Genomic DNA, 27317 nt, shown 5'->3' with positions numbered 1-27317 from the left:
AATGTCGTTCATAGTTTTTCTGATAAATTAAACATTAAATTTCCTCACGTTCACCTCCACTCAGAAACAGACTCGATCAATGACTCATCAGGACGTCAGTTACAGAATAATCAGGATTATCTTTAATTCATTTTCAGTTTCATTAATATCGTTACAGAAAAACATCCTCTTCATTGTATTTATACAGTAGTAGTAGAATGCTGTGTCATTGCTTCAGTACAAGTGCTGGTCATAGTTTATAGTGTGTGCAGTGAGACTGAGTTCAGTCCAGTGGTCCGAATCACTCAGTACAAAGGCAGTTTCACAATAACCTGCTTCTTCTTCTTCTTTTTACTCGGATTAATCCATCTGGGTTTCATTGGTCCTCCTTCGGCAGGTGCTCTGATGCTGCATTCATGTCAAAATGGAATTTCCATTCACATAAGCTGCCCAATGTGGGAAAACCAAAATGGAAATGTTCAAATGTTTTATTTAATTGAAATGCTTTTTACAGAATTAATGACAAAAATCTTCTATTCTGTCCTACGTGACCTGAACGCAACACTGATATCTGCTCTTTGTGGTGCATTTGAGGTAACTGGGAAGTTTCTGAATCGATAAGTTAAGGAAAGATTGAGGACAGCGTAGGCATTGTACATCAATACAGGAAATCTTTTATAGTCGGATAAGAAGTGCCACGGCTCACCTGGACTCACACCTGCCCAAAGAGAAAGACACCCCCCCCCATACGGCACGCAGGTGTGAAGAAGAAGGCGATGAGGGAGAGGGGGGGGGGGGGTGGAAAAAGAGCTCGAAACTAACGTTGCATTCAGTTTGTAGTGGAAAGACGAGGAAATACTGATCACACATCAAAAGAATCAAATAACTGCCAGCTGGAAGACGTCAGTGTGATCATCGTGACGTCCTCCAGCAGCATTAAAGTGTCGGATAGGACCTGAATGCAACGCTTTGATCATGTGGGTTTGTTTGGCACTGATGGAAAGAATGTGAGGAAGAGGAGGGGATCACTGACAGTTCGTTGGTGAAGGTCTGGGATTCAATATGATGCCTTTGACTGATTATTGTTACTTCGTAAACTATCAAAGAGAGTCGGTGCTTTTTCAGCAGGATCATAGACAGCCAATTACGGAATACCAGAAGTGCCACATAAAAGAAAAAAAGAAGCATAAAGAGAAATAAAGAAAAAAACTCTTTTGTTTGCTTTCTTTGTGAATAACTTAAATCTCTTTACTTTTCTGTGTTTTGTTTTTTAAGACCAGCTGCTGACTATGGAGGATTAAAACTGCAAAAATCCAAGAACAAAAAAAAAAAGATCACGTCTCATTATCTCAATTCATGTGCCAATAACATGATTGTAAATATTAGTTTTAAAATTTATGCTGACAATATTGTGTAAAATGCAACATAAATCGATATTTCTGCTTTAATTATGTAACTTTGGCTTAATTCTAATATGGTTGAAAATTAAAGCATAAATATACATTTTTGCCACATCTTGTTTATTAATTGTTGTCAAAAGATTTTTCTTATGTTCTTTTTTAAAGATCTTTTTCATTTTTTTGTATTTATTGGGGGATTTTTGAGTTTTAATCCTTCATTTTTGCTGTTTTCCAAAAGAATCAAATAAAATAAATAAATAAATAAAAGACTCACAAAATAAAATATAGTAATCTACTTTAGAAATTAAATATACAGATTTACATTTTGAAATAAAGTAAAATTAAGACATTAAAGTGGAATTCAATAAAAATATCGAGGATAATTTTTGTTAATTGACTCCACATTTACATTTGCATATTTCTTCATTCCCCAAAATTAATTTGTTCATGTTTCTGTTTATATTTTTATGATGTATATGTTTTAAAGTGTGTTTTAAATTGGGTATTTCTATTTCTACAAATTCATTTCGTTCTGTTTTAATAATTTTTTTATTTAGTTTTTGTCCCTTTTACATTTTGCTGTTAATTAGTTTATTTCTTGTGGCACTCTCCAACCAACAGACCTATTTGTTATCGGCTAAATGAATTAAATAAAGTTTCCTACATGCTTCCCTACATACAGTACAGTCAAACGATGGTTAGATTCACAGCCTTGAGGTGTTTTGATTCTTCGGACTTTAACGAGCACCTGAACACCGTCATGACTGGAAACACACAGTGTAGTTTACGAGCACCTGAATGTGACACGCTGCTTTCAAGTGATGTCTCTGAGTGGGAATGTAGCGTAATAGGTCACAGCTCTTTCAAGAAGTTCACATTTGTGTAATTTATGGATAAAAAAATTTTAAAAAAGTGGGTGGAAGCTGGTGATTCATAAACAAATAATGAATAAATTAATGACTAAAGAAACCAGGGAAGGTTTAACCTATCAGACATGTGATTTATCTCCATATTAATCTGTTTATTTCTGTATATAATCATAAATTGTATTAGAAATGCCCATTTTTGGATTAATAGCATTATTTATTTTCTATTCTTTTGTTCCTTTTCTTTGGTTGAAGATCAGATGCTGACTTCTGTTCTTAACCTTTTATTAACAGCAAAACCAATGAGGAAGAGGAAAAATCAACACGAAAATGAGCGAAAATATAGAAAATAAAGACAAAGAGGCAGAAATTAAAGAATAAAAACATTTAAAACACTGCATCAGTACACACGGAAATAAATGAACAAATAAATGTGAAAATTAGTGAAACATTTATGATTTGTTAGTATTTTTTCATTTATTCTCCCAAATATATATATATAATATATAGATATATTATATTTATATAATATATTGATATATATATAAATATATATATAGATATATATATACATAGATATATTCTATATAGATATATATAAGTAAATATATGTAATCATTTGATTTGTCCACAGTCAGAATCCAGCAGAGGGAGGTTCAAACATCTCCTGAAGAGATGTTTGAAATTATGGGATGTCGTAGTCTTTCTAGAACCGAATCCAGAACCAGCACAGAACCAACACTGGATCTGCTTTGGTGGAAAAGGTCTATCTGAGGAGTCTCATTTTTGTTTAGTTTTGTTTGTTTTTCTCATGAAAATAGATATAAAACTTATCTATCGGTAAGTATGTAGATAAGTACATATAAAACTGGGTTTTGGTGGGTTAGTTGGACACATTTTCTGTATTTCATGACAAATATATGATGTTATTCACCGTCCTCTGCCATTTAGACTAGTTTTATATATATATATATATATATATATATATATATATATATATATATATATATTTTCTCTTGTTTCAGTGGGAGCTGAGCAACTTGTCGGTCAGTGGATCGATTATTTCACCGGGTTCAGCTTCGTATTTAACCATATTTCGTATTTTCCTCGAGAAAGCGTCGAGGCTGCCGTGTTTCTTCTTTTCATGGGATTTTATCACAGTAGGAAACATATAAACTAAGACCTGTAGACCTGTGTGCCGGAGCTTTTTTAGATGTAACTTCAGACATTAAACACCACTTGAATGCAGAGTTACGTCACGTAATGTTTCGTGATTATTCTTTAAACGGATATATCGGACCAGAGAGATTTTTTGGGAAGAATTTCATGGCTTTTCACCCAGAGTCTGAGTCTCAGAACGGTTGGAAAGTGTTAAATCTTGAGAGGAAATCGTAATAACAATAAAAATATACAAATAATCCTTGATTTTTTTTTCATTTCTTGGCAAATAAAACTATTTACTGCACAGCTCCTTGAAGATACATCGTGACATGGCAGGTTTTTTTCTTTTATAAGGAGTTTCTATATCTGATAAAGGATGCCAGTAGTGCAGGTAGAAGTAGAAAAAGAAGAAAGAAGGAAAGAAGAAGGGGGGATGAGGGTTAAAAACGATGAGGAAGGGTGGAAGTCTCTATTTGTTTATACCTACCAGGGAGAAAATGAGCAGGAGAGAAGAAGGTATGAATACTACTAAGATGAGAATATTCAATCAGAACCATGATGATAATCATAATAAATAGAATATTAATTAAGAATATTAATAATAATTATCATTAGGATAATAATAATAATAATATTACAGAATAAATCTCATATTTTATATATTTTTTTCACATTTTTTTTCTCCTTTGAAATACAGTGATCTCCACCAGAGAGGGTTCAGCCTGCGCTGGCTCCGATTGGCTGTTGCATATGACATCACAGCTAATGGCGACCAGATAGACATGCATCACTTCCTGCCTCCGCCTGTTTCCAGTCCCGGCAAGAAGTCCTGGCACTGCCGTGGCAACCGGTAGCGAATGACGTTGGAGTCTGTGGAGAGAAGCGTTTTGTGGGAGTTTGCTCGTGTCGCGTTCCCTCGTGCGTGACCACAGAGGAGGAGACATACCTGCATCATAGCCGTCCGATGACCATGACGTCCACGACCTCTCCTTTGCGCAGCTCCACGTACTGCTCCGTCTTCGGGGGTAACATCAGCAGGCCGTTGGCGCTCCGCATCGACATGAGCCGGCTGGACACCTGGTTGCCTGGAGACAGAGAGGGGCGTGAGTCCGCTGCACCACAGAAGAAGAGCTGCGTTCACCTCTGAGCAGCTGGAGTCACAGAACCGGACCTGAACAGAACCTGAAGGTGTCTGAGGAAACGTTTGAAGCAGATTTCTAAAGGCTGCAGCTTAAAAACGATCAGAGATAAAGAGATGCTGTAAAAGGGAAAATACTGGCCCACAGTTCATGAAGGTAGCAACTTAAAACCTTGAAGATGATGACATCACTGATGACATCACTACATGGCAGCGCCTTGGATTCCACAACTTGTGGGTTCTGAACACTTTTCCTCATGATTTTCTTTTCTTTTTTCCATTTTTGATCCATTTCTGGCTTCATGAATACAACTATGAACAAAACTTGTGATCTTTTTCATGTTTTTCTGTCATTTTATCCACATAAAAACAACAGAAAATCAGTAAAAGGAACGTCAGTAAGAAGCAGATCCTGATTCTGGCTTCAGTGTTTGAGTGGTCAAGAACTGGTGTTCATATCTGTTCTCGGAGTCCAGAAATCATCAGTTAGGACGAGGGACACCAGCTCAGTGGGCTCAGCATCTGTCAGGTCCTCACCAGGCCTTGCTTCCACTTTCTTCTCCACCTAGCTTGTGCTAACTTCTCCTCGTAGCTTGCTAGCTTCTCATTTAATCTTTTCCTCGTGGCGAGCTGCTTCAGCTGGTTTAAATCGAGGTTTATGTGACCAGAAAATAAGGTCAGACGACCTGAATATCCCGAATGACCAGATGTTTCCATCAACAGACGTTTTTATTCCTGATGACGACCATTCGAAGATGTCGGGAATCATCAGGCTAAAGACATCAGGCTAAAGACATAATTTCTCCATGAATCCAACAAACTCTGGTGAAAAAGCAGGGAAATAAAAGGTGTGATGGTGCATAAGCTTATAAAAAGATGCTGTAATCCAAGAAAAAGGAGGCTGAGCCTAAGATGAGACTTTTTTAGCCTCTTATTGCTGGATCTCCACTCGATGGAGGCGATTCGTAGACATTAATCCGTCATTAAGACACGCAGCAACACAGCCACATCCTGTTGGATCGGGATTATTTTTGTATTCACAGATTTTCTCCTGGACAAAGAGCTTTCCTGCCCCAGTCTGCCGGTCTCTGTTGTTGCTTTTCGAGTGTTTTATTTGACCGTTTGGAGTTTGTGCCTCTCTTTGCTGTGAAGTTGAAGCTTTGTACGTTTAAACACGCCCGAGACAGTAGAACTGGAGCTTCATTCGGAGGAGGGAAGCAGCGACGATGGTCTGAGCTGCAGAGGAGCTTCCATCCATCCATTATTTGCTTCTCCAGGGGTCGGGTCACGGGGGCAGCAGCTTTAACAGAGAAACCCAGGCGTCTCTGTCCCCGGCCACTTCCTCCAGCTCTTCCAGGGGACCCCGAGGCGTTCCCAGACCAGCCGAGAGACATAGTCTCTCCAACGGCGTCTGCAGTGTTGCTGCACCGACCCGTCGCTGTGAAGAAGGAGCTGAGCCAGAAGGCGAAGCTCTCTACTTACTGGTCAATCTACGTTCCCATCCTCACCTTTGGTCACCAGCTGTGGGTAGAGACCGAAAGAACAAGATCGCGAATACAAGAAATGGGTTTCCTCCGCAGGGTGTCTGGGCCTCCCTTAGAGATAGGGTGAGAAGCTCAGTCATCCGGGAGGGGCTCGGAGTAGAACCGCTGCTCCTCCGCATTGAGAGGAGTCAGATGAGGTGGCATCTGGTTAGGATGCCCCCTGGAGGCCTCCCTGGGGAGGTGTTCTGGGCCCGTCCCACTGGGAGGAGACCCGGGGAAGACCCAGGACACAGAGGAGCTTCATCAGGTTAAACTTTGAAACGGTTTGAGTACATACCTGTGCTTTGCGCCCAGGGCAGCGGCTCCTGGTGATGCCAGGTCAGAATGCAGCGGTGGTACTCCGGTCTGGGATCCAGCTTCACGTCACAGGAAAGCTGAAGAAACAGCAAACACAAGAGATAACCGATTCATTTAGTATCTGTACTGTCATAAAACACACGTTTTAGGATACCAAACATCTAAAAACACTCAAAGGACTGGACCAAGTTGTTAAAACAGTGGGATGAAAAGTGTTTGCTGCACATTCACAGTCTTTAGCTAACTCTGCTGGAACATTAGCCTCAGATATAGTTTATCCACTGGGCTCTTATATCCTCTGAGGCTGCTGCTGGATGGAAGATGCATGCTCCTCAGTGCAGCTGACAGCAGAACATTTCCACCAGAAGCTGGCTTCATCCGTCCAGCAGGGTGGGTGTGAGTGGGCGGGGCTTAGCAGAGGAGGCGGAGCCAAAGTAAGGAGTGACGGCTCGTTAAATGAGGAACTTTCACACAAAGGGGAACTAAATAAATCCCAGGGTTGTGTTTTTGGGGAGTTTTGATGGATTCTTTTCATAACGTGTCACCTTTAATGTGCATCTTACCCGAGCTTTGATAATTGTTGGTCTGGGGTCCAGAACACCTTGCATCTTCCTCAGAGCAGGAATCACAAACAGGTTACATGTCACCACTGCAGACACCGGGTTACCTAAACACAACACAACAGACGTTACTGAGAGGGAAAATCCTGCCTGAATAAAGTGAGTTTAGTGAAGAAACACATCTGGTTTGCTCCCCCTGCAGCTGGACACACGATAATGCACATTATCCCGAGGACAGCAGCCAATTTACCACAGAGTGGCGTGTTGGTCCAGCCCCAACTGAGTGAATCACTGTGCTGGGGCCTGAAAGCATCATTTCAGGTTCATTTCACGTTGTTACGCACACAGACACAATCTGACGTCACAAAAGCGGTGCTTTGGTGTGGCTTCGGCTGGCCGTGCACCTCTGGATCTGTCACACTGCAGAATGAAACTGAGGCGCCGTCCTTGGAGCACACGTCAAAGGCATTAAAAAGCATAAATATGAATAAAAAAAATGAATAAATCAGAGCTGTAATCAGGGACTGACAGCAGGGGGTAAAAACTGCTCTTTAGTCTGTTTGCCCTGGTTGTTTTTCTTCTGCACCAGCTCAAACCGAGCAGGTGGGATGAGTCCTGCAGGATATTCTGAGCTTTTCCTCAGAGGAGGAAGCAGATTGTTCCTGCTGACGACCCTCAGACAGCAAAGTCTCTGCAGGGGGGTCCCAGGAAACCCTGTTCATGAACAGTTGTTGCCTTTCCACTGCTTCTGTGTTGTGTCTCAGTTCAATAAATAATGACACATCATTCATATGTCATGTGTTGTTGTTCCTCTGAGGCTGGATTTACCCACTTTTAAGACTTAGTTACGTCCTAAAATGTAAAACTCATGACCCGGTGTGGTCTGGAAAACAGCAAAGTGTGGTTAGATCATCCCGGTTTTAAAGGGATGTGGCTCTGTGGACCTTCTCTAGGTTTCCAACATCAACTTGTATCAGAATATCCACTGGCAACAGCGTCGGTGGCTTAGTTTTCCTCATTAGGAACTTTTCTGGAGTAATCGCAGACCATTTTGGGAGCAGTAGCTCCAATGGTGACCAAAGCCAAGTCCGAATGCCACAGAGCAACATGTCTGAAGTCAAACTGGCCCCAGCAGTGATGCTTTGAAGAGGAGAACCAGACAACAGCAACCAGGGACTGCTGAGCAGCTGGAATCTGGGATTCAGCAGGAATGGACTCAGATTCCTGTGAAAAACTCAGTTCAAAGCGTTAAAACGAGTCATTAAAGGAAGCTGAAGGATGGAAACATGAGTCTGGAACAACTTTTACATCTGGAGTGTCTCCAGATTTTACGTTTGGCAAAAGGTAAACCGTCTTTGTTGCAAAGCTTTAGATAAAAAACTGACCTGGTAGAGCAAAGATGAGTTTCCGTGTTCCGTCAATGTCGGCTGTGGCGAAGGTTGTAGGAAGACTGAGGAGAGAGAGACGGGTCAGCAGAGAGGGAAGAGGTCGCTTTTACTCTGCTTGATGCAACAGAACAGCTGATTCTAACAGCCTGGGAGCAAGAAGTTCGGTTTATTACATCTGGAGGTGAGGAGGACGGAAACAGGAGGTGAAACACAGCTTGGTTTGCTCAACTTTTTGTGTCCCGTAGCAACAAAAGATGAACATCTGTCTGGACCTGAATCACACATTTCTGCTCTGATTTGCTGCTTCTTCATCATCTTTTCCTCCGACTAAACTCGGACATCTTTTACTTCACGTCCTGGAACTTTTGGGCTCGAACCAGACTCGATTAGGAGGATTTCCAGCTGTGCGAACACAGAACATCCCCCCTGCAGCACAGTTTATTCACTCCGTGCTCTGTGACAGGCGGCTAACTTCACACAGAGTTTGCTGCTGATAGTTTTGTGCAACATGGCAGGATATTTATCAGATTTTGACGACGTGGACGACGACTTTGAGTAAGATGGACGTTCTTACCGGAGTGAATAAACTGTGCTGCAGGGGGGCGTCGATGACATCATCCCAGTAGACAAGTGTGTAGAAAGCCCTCTATAAGCCCCCCGATAGCCTCCAATAACAACAACACAGCAGCTATGAGCTAACAGCAGCTATGAGCTAACAGCAGCTATGAGCTAACAGAGCTATGAGCTAACAGCAGCTATGAGCTAACAGCAGCTATGAGCTAACAGCAGCTATGAGCTAACAGAGCTATGAGCTAAAAGCAGCTATGAGCTAACAGCAGCTATGAGCTAACAGAGCTATAGCACACGTTCATTCATTCATTCTTCTTAAAGTATTGGTGAAATAAAGACAGATAATGCCTTATTTAGAGGCTGCATCCTCTAAGCCCCGTTCACTCCGTTATATGGATCTCCAGTTATCTAAATATCTTCAGAAGGACGCCGACTTTCACCAAACTGTTCTCAGTGAGTAGATGAACGTATTTCAAGCCAGAAATAAGGTTTAAAAATACCAGAGTTCTCCTAAAAGTAAATGATGTCAGTGCTGGTTTAAAAGCCCCCCCCCCCCAAAATCTCACCCTGGCTTCATAAAGACTCGTCCGAAGTGGATCTGAGCATGAAGGTCAATATCCAGCACCTGTTTCAGGTAGTCCTGTCACACACACACACACACACACACACACACACACACACACACACACACACACACACACACACACACACACACACACACACACACACACACACACACACACACACACACACACACACACACACACACACACACACACACACACACACACACACACACACACACACACACACACACACACACACACAGAGACCAAAAAGAGCGTTAACACTGTGACGTATGACAGTTTTCTTCTGATGTTAGATCTGATCTGAGGGACTGAAACATCCTTCTGTTGAATATCAAAGGAGACGGCCCACAGGTGGGAGGTTACCTTCTCTCCCATGGACACGCCCCCTGAGGTGATGATGACGTCGGCGCGGCTGATTCCCTCGTGCAGAGCTGACAGCAGGTCATCAGGACTGCAAACACAAGCGTGAAGAATCAGACAGAATCACATCAGGACTGAATCACTTCCATCAGCGGAAACTATGAGGAGCAAAGATTCAGGAGCAGCTGATCATCCGTCCTTCCCTTCAGGGTCCCGTTCCTGTCTGATGGAGGCTTCCAGCAGCACATCCTGCTGCTGGAACAGATGCAGGATGTGCTTTAACTCCTGCTGAAACATGCAAGGCCTTCCCTGAAGAAGCTGCAGATGTTGCTCTAACAGCTGGAGGGACTGAGCAGCATCTAGGTCCAGCTTTACCTCGCCTGGTCGACCCGTTGGAACCCCCCCCCTCTCCTCTCTAAGCTTCACCCGCACATCTTCCATATAAACACTTCCTTTCGGCCGTCGCTGATACAGTTTTATTCAAACTTTTTGAATATGAAGACACCTTAATTCAGGGAATATCCATCCATCCATCATCTGCCGCTTATCCGGGGGTCGGGTCGGGGGGGCAGCAGCTTGAGCAGAGAAACCCAGACGTCTCTGTCCCCGGCCACTTCCTCCAGCTCTTCCGGGGGACCCCGAGGCGTTCCCAGGCCAGCCGAGAGACATAGTCTCTCCTGTGTGTCCTGGGTCTTCCCCGGGGTCTCCTCCCAGTGGGACGGGCCCAGAACACCTCCCCAGGGAGGCCTCCAGGAAGCATCCTAACCAGATGCCACCTCATCTGACTCCTCTCAATGCGGAGGAGCAGCGGTTCTACTCCGAGCCCCTCCCGGAGGACTGAGCTTCTCACCCTATCTCTAAGGGAGAGCCCAGACACCCTGCGGAGGAAACCCATTTCAGCCGCTTGTATTCGCGATCTCGTTCTTTCGGTCTCTACCCACAGCTCCTGACCACAGGAGAGGATGGGAACGTAGATTGACCAGTAAGTAGAGAGCTTCGCCTTCTGGCTCAGCTCCTTCTTCACAGCGACGGGTCGGTGCAGAGCAACACTGCAGACGCTGCACCGATCCGCCGTCAATCTCCAGCTCCATTCGTCCCTCACTGTGAACAAGACCCCGAGATACTTGAACTCCTCCACTTGGGGAAGGATCTCATTCCCGACCCGGAGAGAGCATTCCACCCTTTTCCGGCTGAGAACCATAGTCTCGAATAATTCAGGGAATAATTCACATAAAACGTGTCAGTTATCTGCTGGTGCTGAGCAGAAACAAGCTCTGGTGTTACTGTGGGACTTTCAGCCCGTTTTACTCAGTGTGGGGCGTACTTGTCTCCTACGATGCCGAGGTTGATGGTTGGGTATCCATGTTCCTGGATGGTGGCCAGCAGGGTGGAGCGGTTGGAGTCTCTGATCTTTCCTGGGTGGAGATCGTCCTCCGGATTCAGCAGCTGCACACAAACAAAGGCACAGTGTCCCAAACTGCAGCAGAAACAGGACCAGAGTTCAGTGTCTGCACCTGTTTGTGCCTGTACCTCGTTTCCAGTGGACATGACGGCCACCACGGGGAATTTGTGCACGCTGACCTCCGTCACCCCCACTGTAGCCAGCAGGCCGATCTCAGACGGGCCCATGTGTGTCCCTTTGGCCAGAACACACTCCCCCCGCCGTATATCGTGGCCGATTGGCCTGTGCAGACACAGAAACACTCGCATTTAACTCCTGACAGCGACTCGGCTCCACTGAGCTGCCTCAGCACACGGTTTCCACTTCACCTGATATCCTGCCCGGGCCGGACCTGGACCATGATCCTCACCTCCAGCTCCTCCGTGCCCTGAAACAAACGCACTGTCAACATCTGTCTGTGCAGCACCAGCCTGTCAACATCTGTCTGTCCAGCACCAGCCTGTCAACATCTGTCTGTGCAGCACCAGTCTGTCAACATCTGTCTGTCAACATCTGTCTGTCCAGCACTGGTCTGTCAACATCTTTCTGTCAACATCTGTCTGTCTAGCACCAGTCTGTCAACATCTGTCTGTGCAGCACCAGTCTGTCAACATCTGTCTGTGCAGCACCAGTCTGTCAACATCTGTCTGTCCAGCACCAGTCTGTCAACATCTGTCTGTCCAGCACCGGTCTGTCAACATCTTTCTGTCAACATCTGTCTGTCCAGCACCAGTCTGTCAACATCTGTCTGTGCAGCACCAGTCTGTCAACATCTGTCTGTGCAGCACCAGTCTGTCAACATCTGTCTGTCAACATCTGTCTGTCCAGCACTGGTCTGTCAACATCTTTCTGTCAACATCTGTCTGTCTAGCACCAGTCTGTCAACATCTGTCTGTGCAGCACCAGTCTGTCAACATCTGTCTGTCCAGCACCGGTCTGTCAACATCTTTCTGTCAACATCTGTCTGTCCAGCACCAGTCTGTCAACATCTGTCTGTGCAGCACCAGTCTGTCAACATCTGTCTGTGCAGCACCAGTCTGTCAACATCTGTCTGTCCAGCACCAGCCTGTCAACATCTGTCTGTCAACATCTGTCTGTCAACACCTGTCTGTCAACACCTGTCTGTCAACATCTGTCTGTCCAGCACCGAGCGCTTTGACAGGAAAGTGGAGTTCTTACATCCTCGGACTCCCTCAGCAGCTCAGTATCTTCCACCTGGACCACGGCGTCGGCGCCGCAGGGGATCGGCGCTCCGGTCGTCACCCGCATCACCTGACCTGGCATCACTGTGTGGGTGGGCTGCACACACACACACACACACACACACACACACACACACACACACACACACACACACACACACACACACACACACACACACACACACACACACACACACACACACACACACACACACACACACACACACACACACACAGTTTACAATCCAAACATCCTCAGTGCTTCCCAGACATCACATTCTTTACATTTCTCTCATATTTCCAGCAGCACCAAACATCCAGAGAACTGGACTTTGAGTTCGGAGCTGCAGAAAACAGAGTTTCTCCATCTGTAAATCCAACCGTTTTCCTTCTAAGCTTCACATATCAGGACCTGTGGGAGGGAGCAGGGCGGGCACCACATGCTGATTCGGGTCAGAACGTTCTCTGTGGAGCTGATGACGGACAGAGGCTGGGTTCTGGCCATGTTACCAGGAAGTAGAATGAAGAGGAATTCTGTGTCGTACATGTTGTTCCTGTTAATTATCTTGTTATTTTTCCCCATAAGATGCTGAAAAGGTGAGCCTGACTGCTCTGTTCTCCCTGCTCTCTGCCACAGACATGATTAAAATAATCACCTTTATGAATGAAAAACTGAGACAAAATGCAGAAGCAGACGGTAAGAAGGAGGAAAGACATCAGCAATGATCTTAGAGAAGCAGCTGCTGCTGCCCATCAGTCTGGGAAGGGTTATAAGGCCATTTCCAAATTATCTGGAGTCCATCATTCTACAGAGAGAAAGATTATTCACAAGTGGAAAACATTCAGGACAGCTGTCAGTCTTCCCAGGAGTGGACGTCCCAGCAAGTTCACCCCAAGGTGAAGAAGCCCAGAGCTCCATCTCAGACTCTACAGGCCTCAGTTAGCATGTTAAAGGTTAAAGGTCACCCCAAGGTGAAAAAGCCCAGAGCTACATCTCAGACTCTCCAGGCCTCAGTTAGCATGTTAAAGGTTAAAGGTCACCCCAAGGTGAAAAAGCCCAGAGCTACATCTCAGACTCTACAGGCCTCAGTTAGCATGTTAAAGGTTAAAGGTCATGGCAGCACAGTTAGAAAAAGACTGAACAAGGACGGCTTGTTTGGAAGGGCTGCAGGAGAAAGCCTCTTCTCTCTAAAAAGAACATGGCAGCACAGCTTTGGTTTGCAAAGCTGCATCTGAACAAAGCTCAAGACTTCTGGAACAATGTCCTTTGGACAGACCAGAGCAAAGTGGAGATGTTTGGTCCTAATGCACAGCAGCACGTTTGGAGGAAACCAAACACAGCATATCAGCACCAACACCTCATACCAGCTGTCAAGCACGGTGGTGGAGGGCTGATGATCTGGGCTGGTTCTGCAGCCACAGGACCTGGGCACCTTGCAGTCATTGAGTCCACCATGAACTCCTCTGGATACCAAAGTATTCTAGAGTCAAATGTGAGGCCATCTGTCCCACAGCTAAAGCTGGGCTGAAACTGGCTCATCAACAGGACAAAGATCCCAAACACAGCAGCAGATCTACAGCAGAATGTGGGGAAAAAGAAAAGAATCAAGGTGCTGCAATGGTCCAGTCAGAGTCCAGACCTCAGCCTGACTGAAATGCTGTGGTGGGACCTTAAGAGAGCTGTGCAGAAACCAAAGCTGCAAACCTCAATGAGCTGAAGCAGCGCTGGAGAGAAGAGGGCCGAGATTCCTCCAGAACCATGAGAGAGACTGATAACGTCCCACAGGAAACCATCACTGCAGCTCACTGCTGCTGAAGCTGCTGCTGAAGCTGCTGGATCAGGGGTTCACTTAGTTTTACTCACTGCTGCTGAAGCTGCTGGATCAGGGGTTCACTTAGTTTTTCACTCACTGCTGCTGAAGCTGCTGAATCAGGGGTTCACTTAGTTTCTCACACACCACTTCTGTGTTTTGTCTCAGTTTTATTTCAGTAAATAAAGACAGTGTGATGAGTTTTTCTGTCCTGAACAACTGACCGAAGGCGTAATTTGTTGCTCGTGTCTTTATAGGCTGGAAGTGAGCGGTTTAACGTGGTTTTTAAAGTGCTTTAAAGACGAGAAAGGTGTCACATAAATGCAGTAAACTGATGCTCCTACTGACAGTTACGAACTGCACTAATGACCTCCTGAGAGTAGTTAATGCATCAGAGCTGACCTGCTGTCCAGCCTGGGACTCCCCCATGATGAAGCGATCTCCTGGGCCGTCAGCAGCTACAATCAATGATAATGATGGTTAATCATGGAAGTTAGACCACGGTTATTGATCTGAAATACTCAGCAGGGAGGAGAGTTTTAATGCAGCTCTGCTCTGCTCGATGAAGGGATGTTAAATGGGAACAGAACCAGTGAGCGAGGACTGACCTCGTACGGCGTAACCATCTTTAACTGAGGCAGGGAACGGAGGAAGGTTGTCTTTGGCATAGATGTCCTGAGCGAGCACCCGACCCAAACCGTCTGTGGAGAAACAGCCAGAACCAGTTCAGTTTAGTGCTGCAAACTGTCTACAAAACAACTCATTCCACTCATCTCGATAATTAAAACAGGAAAGAGCCTCGTCGGAGTAGAGCCGCTGCTCCTCCACATAGAAAGGAGTCAGCTGAGGTGGTTCCTCTGGTTAGGATGCCTCCTGGGAGGAGGCCCCGGGTCAGAACCAGAACTCACTGGAGGGATTATATATCCCATCTGACCTGGGAACGCCTCGGGATCCAAAGGAGGAGCTGGAGAGGGATGTCTGGGTTTCCCTGCTGGACCTGTTGGTTCTGAGACCCGATGATGGATGAATAAAGTCTAAACATAAACTGTAAGAAATGTCAAAGCTGTTCACAGCATCCCATCACTGTTTATTTTGAACTTGTAAAACAGAAGGTGGATGATTGTGTACAGCCTGAGCTCAACTTTATCCTCGTTTCACACCTTCAGAAATAAGAAATAACCCCCCCGCCTGATTAGAGACCTGAAAGGTTCAGCGATCCTACCGGAGGAAAGGAACACACCTCTGTAATTAATGACTTCTATTCCCAGAATAGGCGTCATCTCCAGGACAGTGATGAAGGCTTTGTCCATGGACGTCAGCGGGAACGGGGACATGCGATGCCGGCGTGCCACTTTGCTGATGTCAACCGCACTGTGGCCTAAACACACAACATCAGAGGCTTCTGAGAGATTCACATGAAAATACACATGAAATTCCTTCATTTCCGCAGAAAAAGAGACCCAAACACAGATGATGAGGACTTACTGGCTCTCAGGATGTTCTCATTACTGCCACATCGAGACTGAACCTGCAGAGGCAGACACACGGTTTATTTATAGGAAACTCTTCCTGAAACAGGAGGCTGGTTTCACCTTTAAAGGTACCCAACTCCACACATGCAAGGACATGAATTCATGCAGCGATTCCATGATTGTGCAGAACAACATGTTCAGACATGAATATAAACCCAGAATCTGAGGCAGAAACAGAGTTTTTTATCAGTTCTGAGCAGCTTTAAAGTGAATCTCTGGTCTGAGCTCCTTTATTCTCCAACACAGCCTGAACCCTCTGAGACGAGCTTTCTGTCATTTCTTTAAGGAGTCTTCAGGAATAGTTCTCCAGGCTTCTTGAAGGACATCCCAAAGCTCTTCTTTGGATGTGGGCTGCCTTTTGTTCCGTTCTCTGTCAGATGATCCCACACTGCTTCAATAATGTTGAGGTCCGGGCTCTGGGGAGGATTCATCCCTCCATAAGACCTGTTGCCACTGATTTTCAGTCCACTTCTTGTGTCATTTGGCACAGCTCAGCCTTTTCTCCCTGTTTCCCTTCCTTAAGAACGGCTTCTTGACAGCCACCCTTCCATGGAGACCATTTCTGATGAGGCTTGGGCCAACAGTAGATGGATCAGCTGAAGGTCCAGATGCATCTCTCAGGTCCTGTCAGGTCACAGCTGGATTTTTTCCTCTTTCTTAAGGACATCACTTTCAGATCCTGTTCATCTGCTGTAGATAGTTTTTTAGGCCTGACACTTCTTCTTTTGTCCTCCACTTGTCCAGTTTCCTCAAATGTTTTAAGGACACACTGCACACCATGCTGAGATATGCCAAGTTTTCAGCTAATAGCTCTTTGGGAATCACCTTGTTGCTGCAGAAATCCTATTTTCTGTCTGTCAAACTGTGTTTTCTTTGCTGTTTTTCATAGATGCAGCTAAAGAAATGGGAACAAATGATGAGTCTTTGTGACAGGCTGCTGGTAACAAAGTGCCTAAAGATCCAGTTTAAAATGGCTTCTTTGCTAAGTTGTCTGTTCTGTGTCGACACAACACTGGTTCATCCCTTGAGTTTGGAGCCTTTTTTCTGCCTGAATGCTTCATAGCTCAGAGTTAAGTGGCTGAACAAAGAAAAAACTGGACTGAAAATGAGTGAAAAAGCAGAAAAAGTCTAAAGAAAAACTCTGAAAGACCTTCAGAAAGCTGGAGAACTGTTGCTCAGGACACTTTAGAGCTTACAGGAAGTCTTTAACGCAGTTCTTTATGTTCTCACTGTCCCATTCACTCCCATTCAAATCCAAACAACACAACATGTCCCGAGACTTTTAATCTGGTCACGTTTTGCGAGGTTGAATCTAATGTCCTCCTTTGGCTTTGAGTTTATGTTCATATCTGACAGCCAAACGGAGACAAACATGTTGAATTTAACAGCTTTTAGATCCACACGTGTCATGCAGAACATCAACATACGTGTTGCTGTGTCACGGGAGGTGGAGACTTCATGCAGTGACACGTTTTTCTGTTTCAAAGATTGAAAACTCCTCTAATTTCTCCGTGCTCAGCTCTGAGTGTGTGCGTGCAGGTTTGTGTGTACCTTCGGTGTTGGGCATGAGGCGGTGGAAAGGCGGGACGTTGCCTGTGTTGCCCGCGGTGACTCGGAGGGGGTGGAGCTTAAAGAGGCCGAATCTCGAGGAAGCACCTGAACGCCTCGAGAAATGATCGAGTCCGGGATCTACGCACACACAAACACACACACACACACACACACACACACACACACACTTTCCTCAGTTATTTACCCCTCACACACCTGCCATAAACCAACATCATGACGACTCTTCTCCTCTGGTTCTGACATTTAAGGATGTTTGAGAGAATCTGTTGATTTCACTCAGACGTTCATGATCATAAAACTCGACCGAACCTGTGGTGGAAGCTGCTTTTATACCCAATCCTGACACCCTCACCTGTCAGCAGGTAACCTGCTGGTTGGAGAAGCTCCAGAAGCTGTTGCTGTGGATTATATAAACTTTCTTTGACTCCAGAACAACTTTTACTGAGTGTCGCTGCATCAGATTCTACATTTGTCTCCATTTTCAATCAAGTTACTGAGTTCAGACACTAAAAATACATTTTTTTTGTACTTACATCTCTTAAATATAGCTTTGATGTTAAAAAACTACAAATATTATCGACTATTCAGGCACTTTTACCTGCTGATGTGTTTGATTTCTTCTTTTTTTTTACTTTTTAGGGAACATTCGTCCTGGATGAGCAGGAATCACATCTTTCTTTGTGCTTTTCAGACTAAATAAACCCCTGAACACTGCATCACATGTGGCATAACGACATAGAAACAACACTCTTTTGAGTTTTGCACTGCATGATATTCATGAACTGAGCCCGACATTCACACGGGGTGAACACAAAGTCTGCGTTTCACTCGCTAACAAAAGGTTTCTCTGTGATTTAATCTCACTTCTTCCTTCAATAGGTCTCTCAGCGGTGCCTTAAGTACATTAATAAAGAAAGAAATTAAATATATTCCAATTAAAATAACAAATAAAGCCGCAAACTGAGTGACAAAGTACATAAAAAGCAGCATTAAAACAAATCTAAATGATGCCGTTTCAGATTAAAGCAGAAAAATTTATTCATTTCACATACTTTTCAATTATTGTTGCATTAATTACCTTTCAAGCAGCATTTACTGTCATATTTACTTAATTATATCAACTGTATTTTAGGGGTTTGAGTTGGTTTAAATGGTGAAAATGTGCCGCAGGTAAAACCTCTTACAAAACAACAGATTATCCCTTTAACTCGGTCATTAATGGATGGACACACATGATGGAGGGGGGAGTGTAGGTGTGGACGTCTCACCTGCTGGTGATGGGAACAGGTGAAATGAGCGGGGGGGGCGGGGGTGTTCCCAGGCAGGTAGGTAGACCCTTTAGCCATGACCACAGCATGACTCGTCTGATGAACACACACGTGCACGTGGACACACACACACACACACACACACACACACACATGCACACGGGTGAGATGAGATGGCGTGAAAACATTTAAATGAAACTGGACACCGACGGCGTGGGTTTTTATCACCTGAAGCATCGTTAAAATCAGCTGAAATAATCGCTGAAACTTTGCCTTTCTGCACAAAATATAAAATCCACTTTTATGTTGTTTTATTAAAGTCTGTAAAACTTTGTGAAAACCTCATATTCACCTTAAAAATCCAGATTAAACTGAGTTTTATGAGTCAAAGTGAGGTTGTTTTAAAGACTTTTTCAGATGGTTTGAACTGGACTCTGATTGGACAACTGAATTAATGAATGAATGAACAAACGAACGAACTGAATGAACCAACCAATGAAAAACTGAACGAACGAATGAATGAAAGAACGAACAAACTAAACGAACGAACAACTGATTGAATGAATGAATGAACGAACGAACGAACAAACAAACTAAACGAACGAATGAATGAACGAACAAACGAATGAACAACTGAACGAACAACTGAATGAATGAACAACTGAATGAATGAACGAACGAACAAACAAACAACTGAATGAACAAATGAATGAACAACTGAATGAACAAATGAACGAATGAACGAACGAATGAACAAACGAACAACTGAATGAACAAATGAATGAATGAACGAACGAATGAACAAACGAACAACTGAATGAACAAATGAATGAATGAACGAACGAATGAACAAACGAACAACTGAGTGAACAAATGAATGAATGAACGAACGAATGAACAAACGAACAACTGAATGAACAAATGAATGAATGAACGAACGAATGAACAAACGAACAACTGAATGAACAAATGAATGAATGAACGAACGAATGAACAAACGAACGAACTGAATGAACCAACCAATGAAAAACTGAACGAACGAATGAATGAAAGAACGAACAAACTAAACGAACGAACAACTGATTGAATGAACGAACGAACGAACAAACTAAACGAACGAATGAATGAACGAACAAACGAACGAACAAATGAATGAACAAATGAATGAACGAACGAATGAACAAACGAACAACTGAATGAACAAATGAATGAATGAACGAACGAATGAACAAACGAACAACTGAATGAACAAATGAATGAATGAACGAACGAACGAACGAACGAACGAACAAACTAAACGAACGAATGAATGAACGAACAAACGAACGAACAAATGAATGAACAAATGAACAAATGAATGAACAAATGAATGAACAAATGAATGAACAAATGAATGAATGAACGAACGAATGAACAAACGAACAACTGAATGAACAAATGAATGAATGAACGAACGAATGAACAAACGAACAACTGAATGAACAAATGAATGAACGAACGAACAACTGAATGAACAAATGAATGAACGAACGAACAACTGAATGAATGAATGAATGAACGAACGAACGAACAACTGAATGAATGAGGGCCGATTTGTACGGTTTGAATATCTGGACCTGAAGAAGCTCTGAACCCAAACGTCTGATGAAGATTCATGGTTTAAAAGCTCTTATTTGATGACACCCTCCCGTTTCCTACGCCCATAAAGACCAGGTCAAAGTTTAATCTGCCGGTCTCCGTGTGTCCTGTCGACTTGGCGTTACCTTGGCAGCGATAGCGGCTGCGGTGATGTGGGAGGAGCCGTGCTGGTGATTGTGGTGGTTGTGCTCGTGCTGCCCTCTCCTCATGTCGTCCTCCTCGTCCTCCTCTTCCTCGCACTGGGTGCCGCGCTCCATGGTGTGAGTGTTGCTGTGGGCGTTGGCGTGCGTGTTGGCCAGCAGCGAGGAGGGCGAGGGCAGCTGCTCCAGGGCGGCGTGCGTGGATTTCACCCTGACGTTGGCCTCGCGCAGCAGGTCGATGGCGTGAGGCAGAGCGGGCAGAATGAACTGAAAACACTCCTGCGGGACACATCAGGGTCTACTCAGAGGTTTTAACTGTTTTTCAATCATTTAAACACAGTTTGAAGTGAGAAAAAGTCGTCACAGACTCAGGTTTACGACCGTGTTGCATCGTCTGTGGGTCCAGAACAAGATTCTGCTGCTCAAGAATCAAAAGAAATTAACTAATTCAAATCCAAATTAGTCCAATTTATAAAACGAGAATAAAAATTGAAGTTGCCTCACGAAGGAAACCGACAGACTGCATCAAAGCAATAGTTTAAGACTGATTTTAAGAGCAGTTTTGAAGCTAAATGAGGACGAAAGACTTCAAATGCGTCGTTTGTTGCTGTAAATCTACAGAAAAGGAGCCTAAAACTTGAGCTGTGACATATCTTTCAACCTGTGGCCACAGGAACAACAAACGTTCTGGGACTTTGGCCTCAAGGCCGCCGTTTCAAACGCATTCACGTGGATTACGTGAGCGAACGTGCACGTCACTGCGTCAGCAGAGGAGGTCAGAGAGTCGTACCTGGGAGCCTTTCTTGCTCCCGGGAAGGTTGATGATCAGAGTTTTGCCACGAATACCACAAACTGGCCTGAAAACGATGCAGAGGAGAGCAAATTAGAGCGGGAACGCACCGTCTCACACCTGAATCTGACCCCAACGGTCCTCACCTGGACAGCATTCCCAGAGGTGTGACGTTGAGGGATCCCATCAGCATGGCCAGAGCCATTCCCGGGGCCTCTCGCTCTATCACCTCCCTGGTGGCCTGGAGCAGAAGCACACGGAGCCATTTAAAAAGGACTTATTTCACCCTCAGAACATATCCAGACAGTTTCTTTAGAGAGGAAGAAGGCAGAACATCCACCAGCATCAGCGCCTGCATTCACCTCAGATCACGAGCGTTTCAGCCCTGCAGTTCATGCATCTGATCACCTGAAGGATTGATCAGCCTCGGCTCCCTACACCTGACCGTTTGTCTCTCTTCACGCCACCTTTTCGATGAAGCGTTTGTCTGTGCATGTGTGTGCGTACCTCCGGTGTAACATCCCGCGGTGCAAAGCCGGTTCCTCCAGTGGTGAGAATGAGGTTCAGCTCCTGTTCATCACACCACTCCAGAAGAGTGTCCTGCACACGAAAACTACGTGAACAGCGGTGTTTTACATCGTCTTAACTCCAATAACACGAGACCGCTGAACAGCCGGGATGGATAGAGACATATCTAGTTTAAATGTATCCCAGAGGAGGCCCCATCGCTGCATTTAGAGCTTCAGTGGGACGGTTTAAGGTCCAGCTTGCCTCAGTCTGTGAGTCCATGCAGGAAAAAAGGCAACAAGCTGCTATTTTTGATGAACTCAGTCCATTCTACAGTGAAATATTTCCATGAAACATGCCATTTCCACCTAAATCTCCACCCTATCTCTACTCTGTCCCCTCTGACAGAGTCGGACTCCTGGGTTCCTTCTCTGTAGCTTATTGTTAGCTTTTTATAGAGCTGTTATATCTTCATTTGTAAGTTGCTTTGGATAAAAGCGTCTGATAAATACAGAAACAGAAACAACTAAATCCCTTTCCCACATCTTTTCTCATTTTATTGGCAGAAGCTGAACTTCAACATCATCTTTAAATCAGGGCTAAAAACCTACTTATTTCAGATGGCTTTTAATACCCAGTAGTATGGTGACTCTTTTATATTATCTTATTAAATTTTGCTGTATTTTATTGCGTTTACTGTTATTTTATTGTTTTGTACTTATTCTTTTCTTTATTTATCATCTGCTGTAAACCGAAATGAATTGTTGTCAAGGGCTGTATAAATAAATTACATTTACATCAACAAACTGTATTTTGTGATTAAAACAAACAAACTCGTGTGTTCCAGAACCTTTAAATCCAAAGTTTTCAGACAGAAGACCAAACAGATACGAGTGGAAAACGGGAAATACTTTAATTTCCGTTGCAGCAAGAAGAGTTGGATGCTACCTGAGTTACGTGTGAGTGATTTCGATACCTTGATGTCGTCGATCTCATCTGGAACTATTTTATAGGCTGCGATGAGTCCTCCCAGGCTGCAGGAAGAGACAGTGACAGTCAGGCTAATGCGAGCTGTGTGTGCGTCAGCGTTTGTGTTGGAATGAGGACTCACAGCGACGGGTCGTGCACCAGGTCCTTCAGGTTGACTCCACTCCTGTCCTCTGCCAGGTTGTTGTAGCAGCTGTCACTGACTGGAGGAGAGAGGCGTCACATTTACTGACCAGGAAGCCTCCAACGGGACGAGGAGTTGCTTCATTAAAACGTCACACATACACCATGCTGTAGCGATAATCTAATCTCACCATCCGATACGCGGCATTCAGCCATACGATTCAATAAGATTTAATACACATCATTTTTTAAAATATTTTAAAGGGACAGAGTGATTTCACATGAATCGTCACTGATTGGACGGTGGTCCGACCTTTGACCCGGAAAGACAACGGAAACAAACAAACATGTCTTCAGCGCACACAGACTCATGTTTATGTTGAATATTACATCATCAACCTGCTCGTTTTACCATAAAATACCATAAAAATACCATAAACACAAATCCAAATTCTCTAATCACAAACCATCTTTTTCAATTTTTGAGAAGGAGCTCAAACAATAAATTACAACAATCCTACGTTCTATAAACAGAAAAGCCATCAAAACCACTGATATATGCACTTTATATAACATTTATATGAACTAATTTATCACTGTTTTGTATAATGTGACCCCCCCCCCCCCCCCCCCGGCATTGTTTTGTATTATGTTAATTTTCTGTGTTTTCACTAATTGTAACGTCTGACTTTTCAATAAAGTTTGCTAGAAAAAATTTAAAAATTTATACTTGCGACTGAAAAATCGATAGTTAGTTTAGTACTTAGTTTTACACTCACTGCTGCTGAAGCTGCTGGATCAGGGGTTCACTTAGTTTTACACTCACTGCTGCTGAAGCTGCTGGATCAGGGGTTCACTTAGTTTTACACTCACTGCTGCAGAAGCTGCTGGATCAGGGGTTCACTTAGTTTAACTCACTGCTGCTGAAGCTGCTGGATCAGGGGTTCACTTAGTTTTACTCACTGCTTCTGTGTTTTGTCTCAGTTTTATTTCAGTAAATAATGACTCAGTGTGACATGTTCAACACCTGCAGAGGAACAGATGAGTTTTAATGTCCTGATACAGAAAACCTGAGAACTGGAGTTCGGTTTCTTTCTACCACGACAGTATGTTTCAGCATTAACTGAGCCTCCACAGATGTGTGATAACATCTGCACTAATGCATCCCTTTACCATGAAGGATTAGCCCACCAGTTTTAAACCCAGTACTGCCTTCAGAATGAGTCATCTGCCTCATATTACGATCATTTACTACGAGATCTAATCCTTTGCTATAAGAATCCAGTGTTGAAAATGCATTTCTTACAGTCTTTGCACACATGTAGCTTTAATATCTGTGGATGTGCTCCAAACAAATGCAGGATTCATAAAGCCATCATAAACACACAAAAGCATCTTTAAAACTACTTTATTTCCAGCCTTATTGTTGGTGCTGAGCACCGTCACCTCACAGCATGAAGGTGGCGTGTTTGAACCTGTTGGTCAAGAACAGCTTCTTGACAGCCTGTTGCCACTGATTTTCAGTCCACTTCTTGTGTCATTTGGCACAGCTCAGCCTTTTCTCCCTGTTTCCCTTCCTTAAGAACGGCTTCTTGACAGCCACCCTTCCATGGAGACCATTTCTGATGAGGCTTGGGCCAACAGTAGATGGATCAGCTGAAGGTCCAGATGCATCTCTCAGGTCCTGTCAGGTCACAGCTGGATTTTTTCCTCTTTCTTAAGGACATCACTTTCAGATCCTGTTCATCTGCTGTAGATAGTTTTTTAGGCCTGACACTTCTTCTTTTGTCCTCCACTTGTCCAGTTTCCTCAAATGTTTTAAGGACACACTGCACACCATGCTGAGATATGCCAAGTTTTCAGCTAATAGCTCTTTGGGAATCACCTTGTTGCTGCAGAAATCCTATTTTCTGTCTGTCAAACTGTGTTTTCTTTGCTGTTTTTCATAGATGCAGCTAAAGAAATGGGAACAAATGATGTGTCTTTGTGACAAAGTGCCTAAAGATCCAGTTTAAAACGGCTTCTTTGCTAAGTTGTCTGTTCTGTGTCGACACAACACTGGTTCATCCCTTGAGTTAGGAGACTTTTTTCCTGCCTGAATGGTTCATAGGTCAGAGTTCAGTGGCTGAACAAAGAAAAAACACATTCCACTGAAAATGCTCAGGAACAAGGACTGAAGATGAGTGAAAAAGCAGAAAATGTCCAAAGAAAAACTCCAGAAAGCTGCAGAACTGTTGATCAGGACACTTTAAAGATTAGAGGGAAACAAGGCTGAATCAGGAGTTTTTATCTGTACTTTTCACTGCTCCATCAACCAGTCACCAGTCTGGTTGGTTTTACTTGAGATCTGATCAGATCAGTTGGTTAAAAAGTTAAAAAGTAGTTGTTGCAGCATAAGCAGAATGAAGACTTTTATTCTCTGTTTCGGTTGTTTTAAAAACTGTGGATGAGGCCTTCCTTTCGCAGCTGATTAAACTGGATGTTCAGAGCTTCTTTCTGGGTCCTGTGATCAGCACATTCTTTCTATCACAACAAATAAAGAGACGTTTCTTTCTCAGATGATTTAAACATCATTTGGGAGTTTCAAACCCATATTTGAAGTTGACCGAACTGAACTTTAAACATGTTCCAGAGCAGATCAGCAAACAGCCAACACACACCACATGAATGGTGTGTGGTAACACGTGACAGCAGACTGCGCTCCTTCCTTCCTTCCTTCCTTCCAGGATGGATGGATGGATGGATGGACAGCAGGGTTAGCTGCTGATTCCTCTCATCCTCCTCAGCATTATTCTCACGTCTCTTTCTGCCTTTAGCGAGGATGCAGCGGTGTTGGTGGCTGTCACACTGCTGCAAACTGGTCCCAGTCCTCCTCAGCTGAGCTGATCTGAGCATCTGAAGTCATTTTGGCTCGGGCGCTGCGTCCTGCCCTCTCATTTCAAGAAGATTCACTATTAATGAATGAATGAATGCAGATTTATGCATTCAATAAAAAACATGTGGATCCAAAACGCTGCTAAAAATCTGTAACTGTGACTAAAAGCAGTCTCCACTGCAGCCAAAACATCGGATCTGCAAAGGGACATGAATAATGCAGCTCATGTAGGCTCGGCAGCGATAGAAAATATAAGGTTCTCCCGAGTCAAGCTAGAAACTTTAAGCTAGGCTAAACCGGAAGATCCGAGGTTCTGCTTTCAAATTAAAAGCATCTAATTGGAGCGTTCACCAGATCAGATGTAGCCAAAAATGTCGCTCGCGCTTTATTTTGAAAGGCTCCACCAACGCTTCCTTTCTCTTCCGTCTGCCTTGACGCTGAGCGAAATGCCTTACTATACTGACGTTTAGCCACAAAATACAGCTCAGAGAGCAACAACCAGTCCTCACATCAACACAAATACATTATTTAAACGTCAACAACGGCTTGACGATGACCTGCCAACAGAACAAATCCCACCTCTGCCCGACCTGTCAGGGAAGGCAAGCCTGCACATAAACGGAACCGGTTAGCATCGTGGCTAGCTAGGCTAGCTCTGCAACGAAGACAGCTCGGATCGTGACACGGTCGCGCGCAGACAACAGACGACAAAACGGCGCAGATGTGCATCGTTAAGACGCATTTATAATCAAACGGTGTCCTTACCCGTCAGAATCCCCACGCGGGTCTGATGGTCGTGGTTGGTGAGCACCATCCCGTCCGCCGCCATGTTTACAACCCCTGTCTGCACTGTGACGGCGCATACATAGAAACTGTAGCGTGTGCAGGCTGCTGCTGCACCTCTGGAGGACGACGGCGGTGTGTGCATGCGTGTGGGCGCGCGTGTACTCGTGTCCTTTAGTGTGAACGTCCTCCAGTTAGAATTTCGGTGACCTCTGTGTGAAGTGAAGTCGTGGGTATCATGTTCCGTAGATGTTTATGTCCCTTTTCATGAGGTAATTCTTATCATACACTTAATATCAGCAACATACAACCAGAACCAACGCTATTCAGGTCATAATTTCTCATAGACATGACACAAAACATGAAAAACTTATTTTTAAAGATTTTATTTCGCATTATTACAAACAAATTGCCTCTTTCCCACTCTCCTTAGCTGAGGTTGAAGAAGAGGTTACTTATTTCAGAGACAGAGTCGATGGTCAAAGCTGTCACAGTGCTGAACTCCTCATGGATCATCTCCACGAACTCCACTTCCATGTTCCTCCCGGACACACTTTGATTAATTGTACTTTTCTCCCTGAAAATTGAATCAAACACGAAACAGAGTTAGAAACATTGGACTTAAAAACAGGAATAACATATTTCAACATATTTCTCTTGCAAATGTACACAAATTTACTTACTCCTCGGTTAAACTTTCAAAGTACTCCTCGATGATTTCTTGGAGAGATTTCTTCAATCCGGTCAGACTGGCTTCTGGTACTGATGCTGGATCTGTTTGAAGGTTCAACTCGA

The 27317-nt window shown here is 44.1% G+C and overlaps 1 protein-coding gene across 2 annotated transcripts; it reads right to left on the bottom strand.

Annotated features, from left to right (window-relative positions):
* Nucleotides 1-99: 99 nt before the first annotated feature.
* Nucleotides 100-26682, bottom strand: gphna (gephyrin a). Of its 2 annotated transcripts, XM_072364836.1 has the most exons (24): nucleotides 26505-26682; nucleotides 22866-22944; nucleotides 22731-22788; nucleotides 21755-21847; nucleotides 21394-21488; nucleotides 21248-21314; nucleotides 20443-20736; nucleotides 18680-18775; nucleotides 17391-17528; nucleotides 15793-15835; nucleotides 15548-15685; nucleotides 14916-15008; nucleotides 14710-14765; nucleotides 12474-12593; nucleotides 11624-11682; nucleotides 11384-11537; nucleotides 11178-11299; nucleotides 9857-9944; nucleotides 9470-9543; nucleotides 8331-8395; nucleotides 6949-7052; nucleotides 6366-6462; nucleotides 4353-4491; nucleotides 100-4276 (listed from the first exon to the last, which is right to left on the bottom strand). In XM_072364836.1, the coding sequence occupies exons 1-23, from the start codon at nucleotides 26665-26667 to the stop codon at nucleotides 4358-4360; spliced, it is 2430 nt and encodes an 809-aa protein (XP_072220937.1). In that variant the 5' UTR covers nucleotides 26668-26682; the 3' UTR covers nucleotides 100-4276; nucleotides 4353-4357. The 2 variants fall into 2 exon arrangements, with proteins under 2 accessions (XP_072220937.1, XP_072220938.1); XM_072364837.1 differs by lacking the exon at nucleotides 18680-18775.
* Between the last annotated feature and the right edge of the window lie 635 nt (nucleotides 26683-27317).

The sequence above is a fragment of the Leuresthes tenuis genome, unplaced genomic scaffold (genome assembly GCF_036924035.1).
Source record: "Leuresthes tenuis unplaced genomic scaffold, fLeuTen1.0.hap1 SCAF_15, whole genome shotgun sequence".
Taxonomy (NCBI): domain Eukaryota; kingdom Metazoa; phylum Chordata; class Actinopteri; order Atheriniformes; family Atherinopsidae; genus Leuresthes; species Leuresthes tenuis.
The sequence above is the reverse complement of the archived record's forward strand: the minus strand, read 5'-3'. Positions and strand labels throughout refer to the sequence as shown.

Coding starts and splice junctions, on each gene's coding strand:
- gphna (XM_072364836.1), bottom strand. CDS start 26,667: ATGCACACACCGCCGTCGTCCTCCAGAGGTGCAGCAGCAGCCTGCACA. Junction 12,594..14,709: donor AGTCCCAGGCTGGACAGCAG/GTCAGCTCTGAT, acceptor GTGTGTGTGCAG/CCCACCCACACAGTGATGCC. Junction 11,538..11,623: donor CGGCCCGGGCAGGATATCAG/GTGAAGTGGAAA, acceptor GTGTCTGCACAG/GCCAATCGGCCACGATATAC.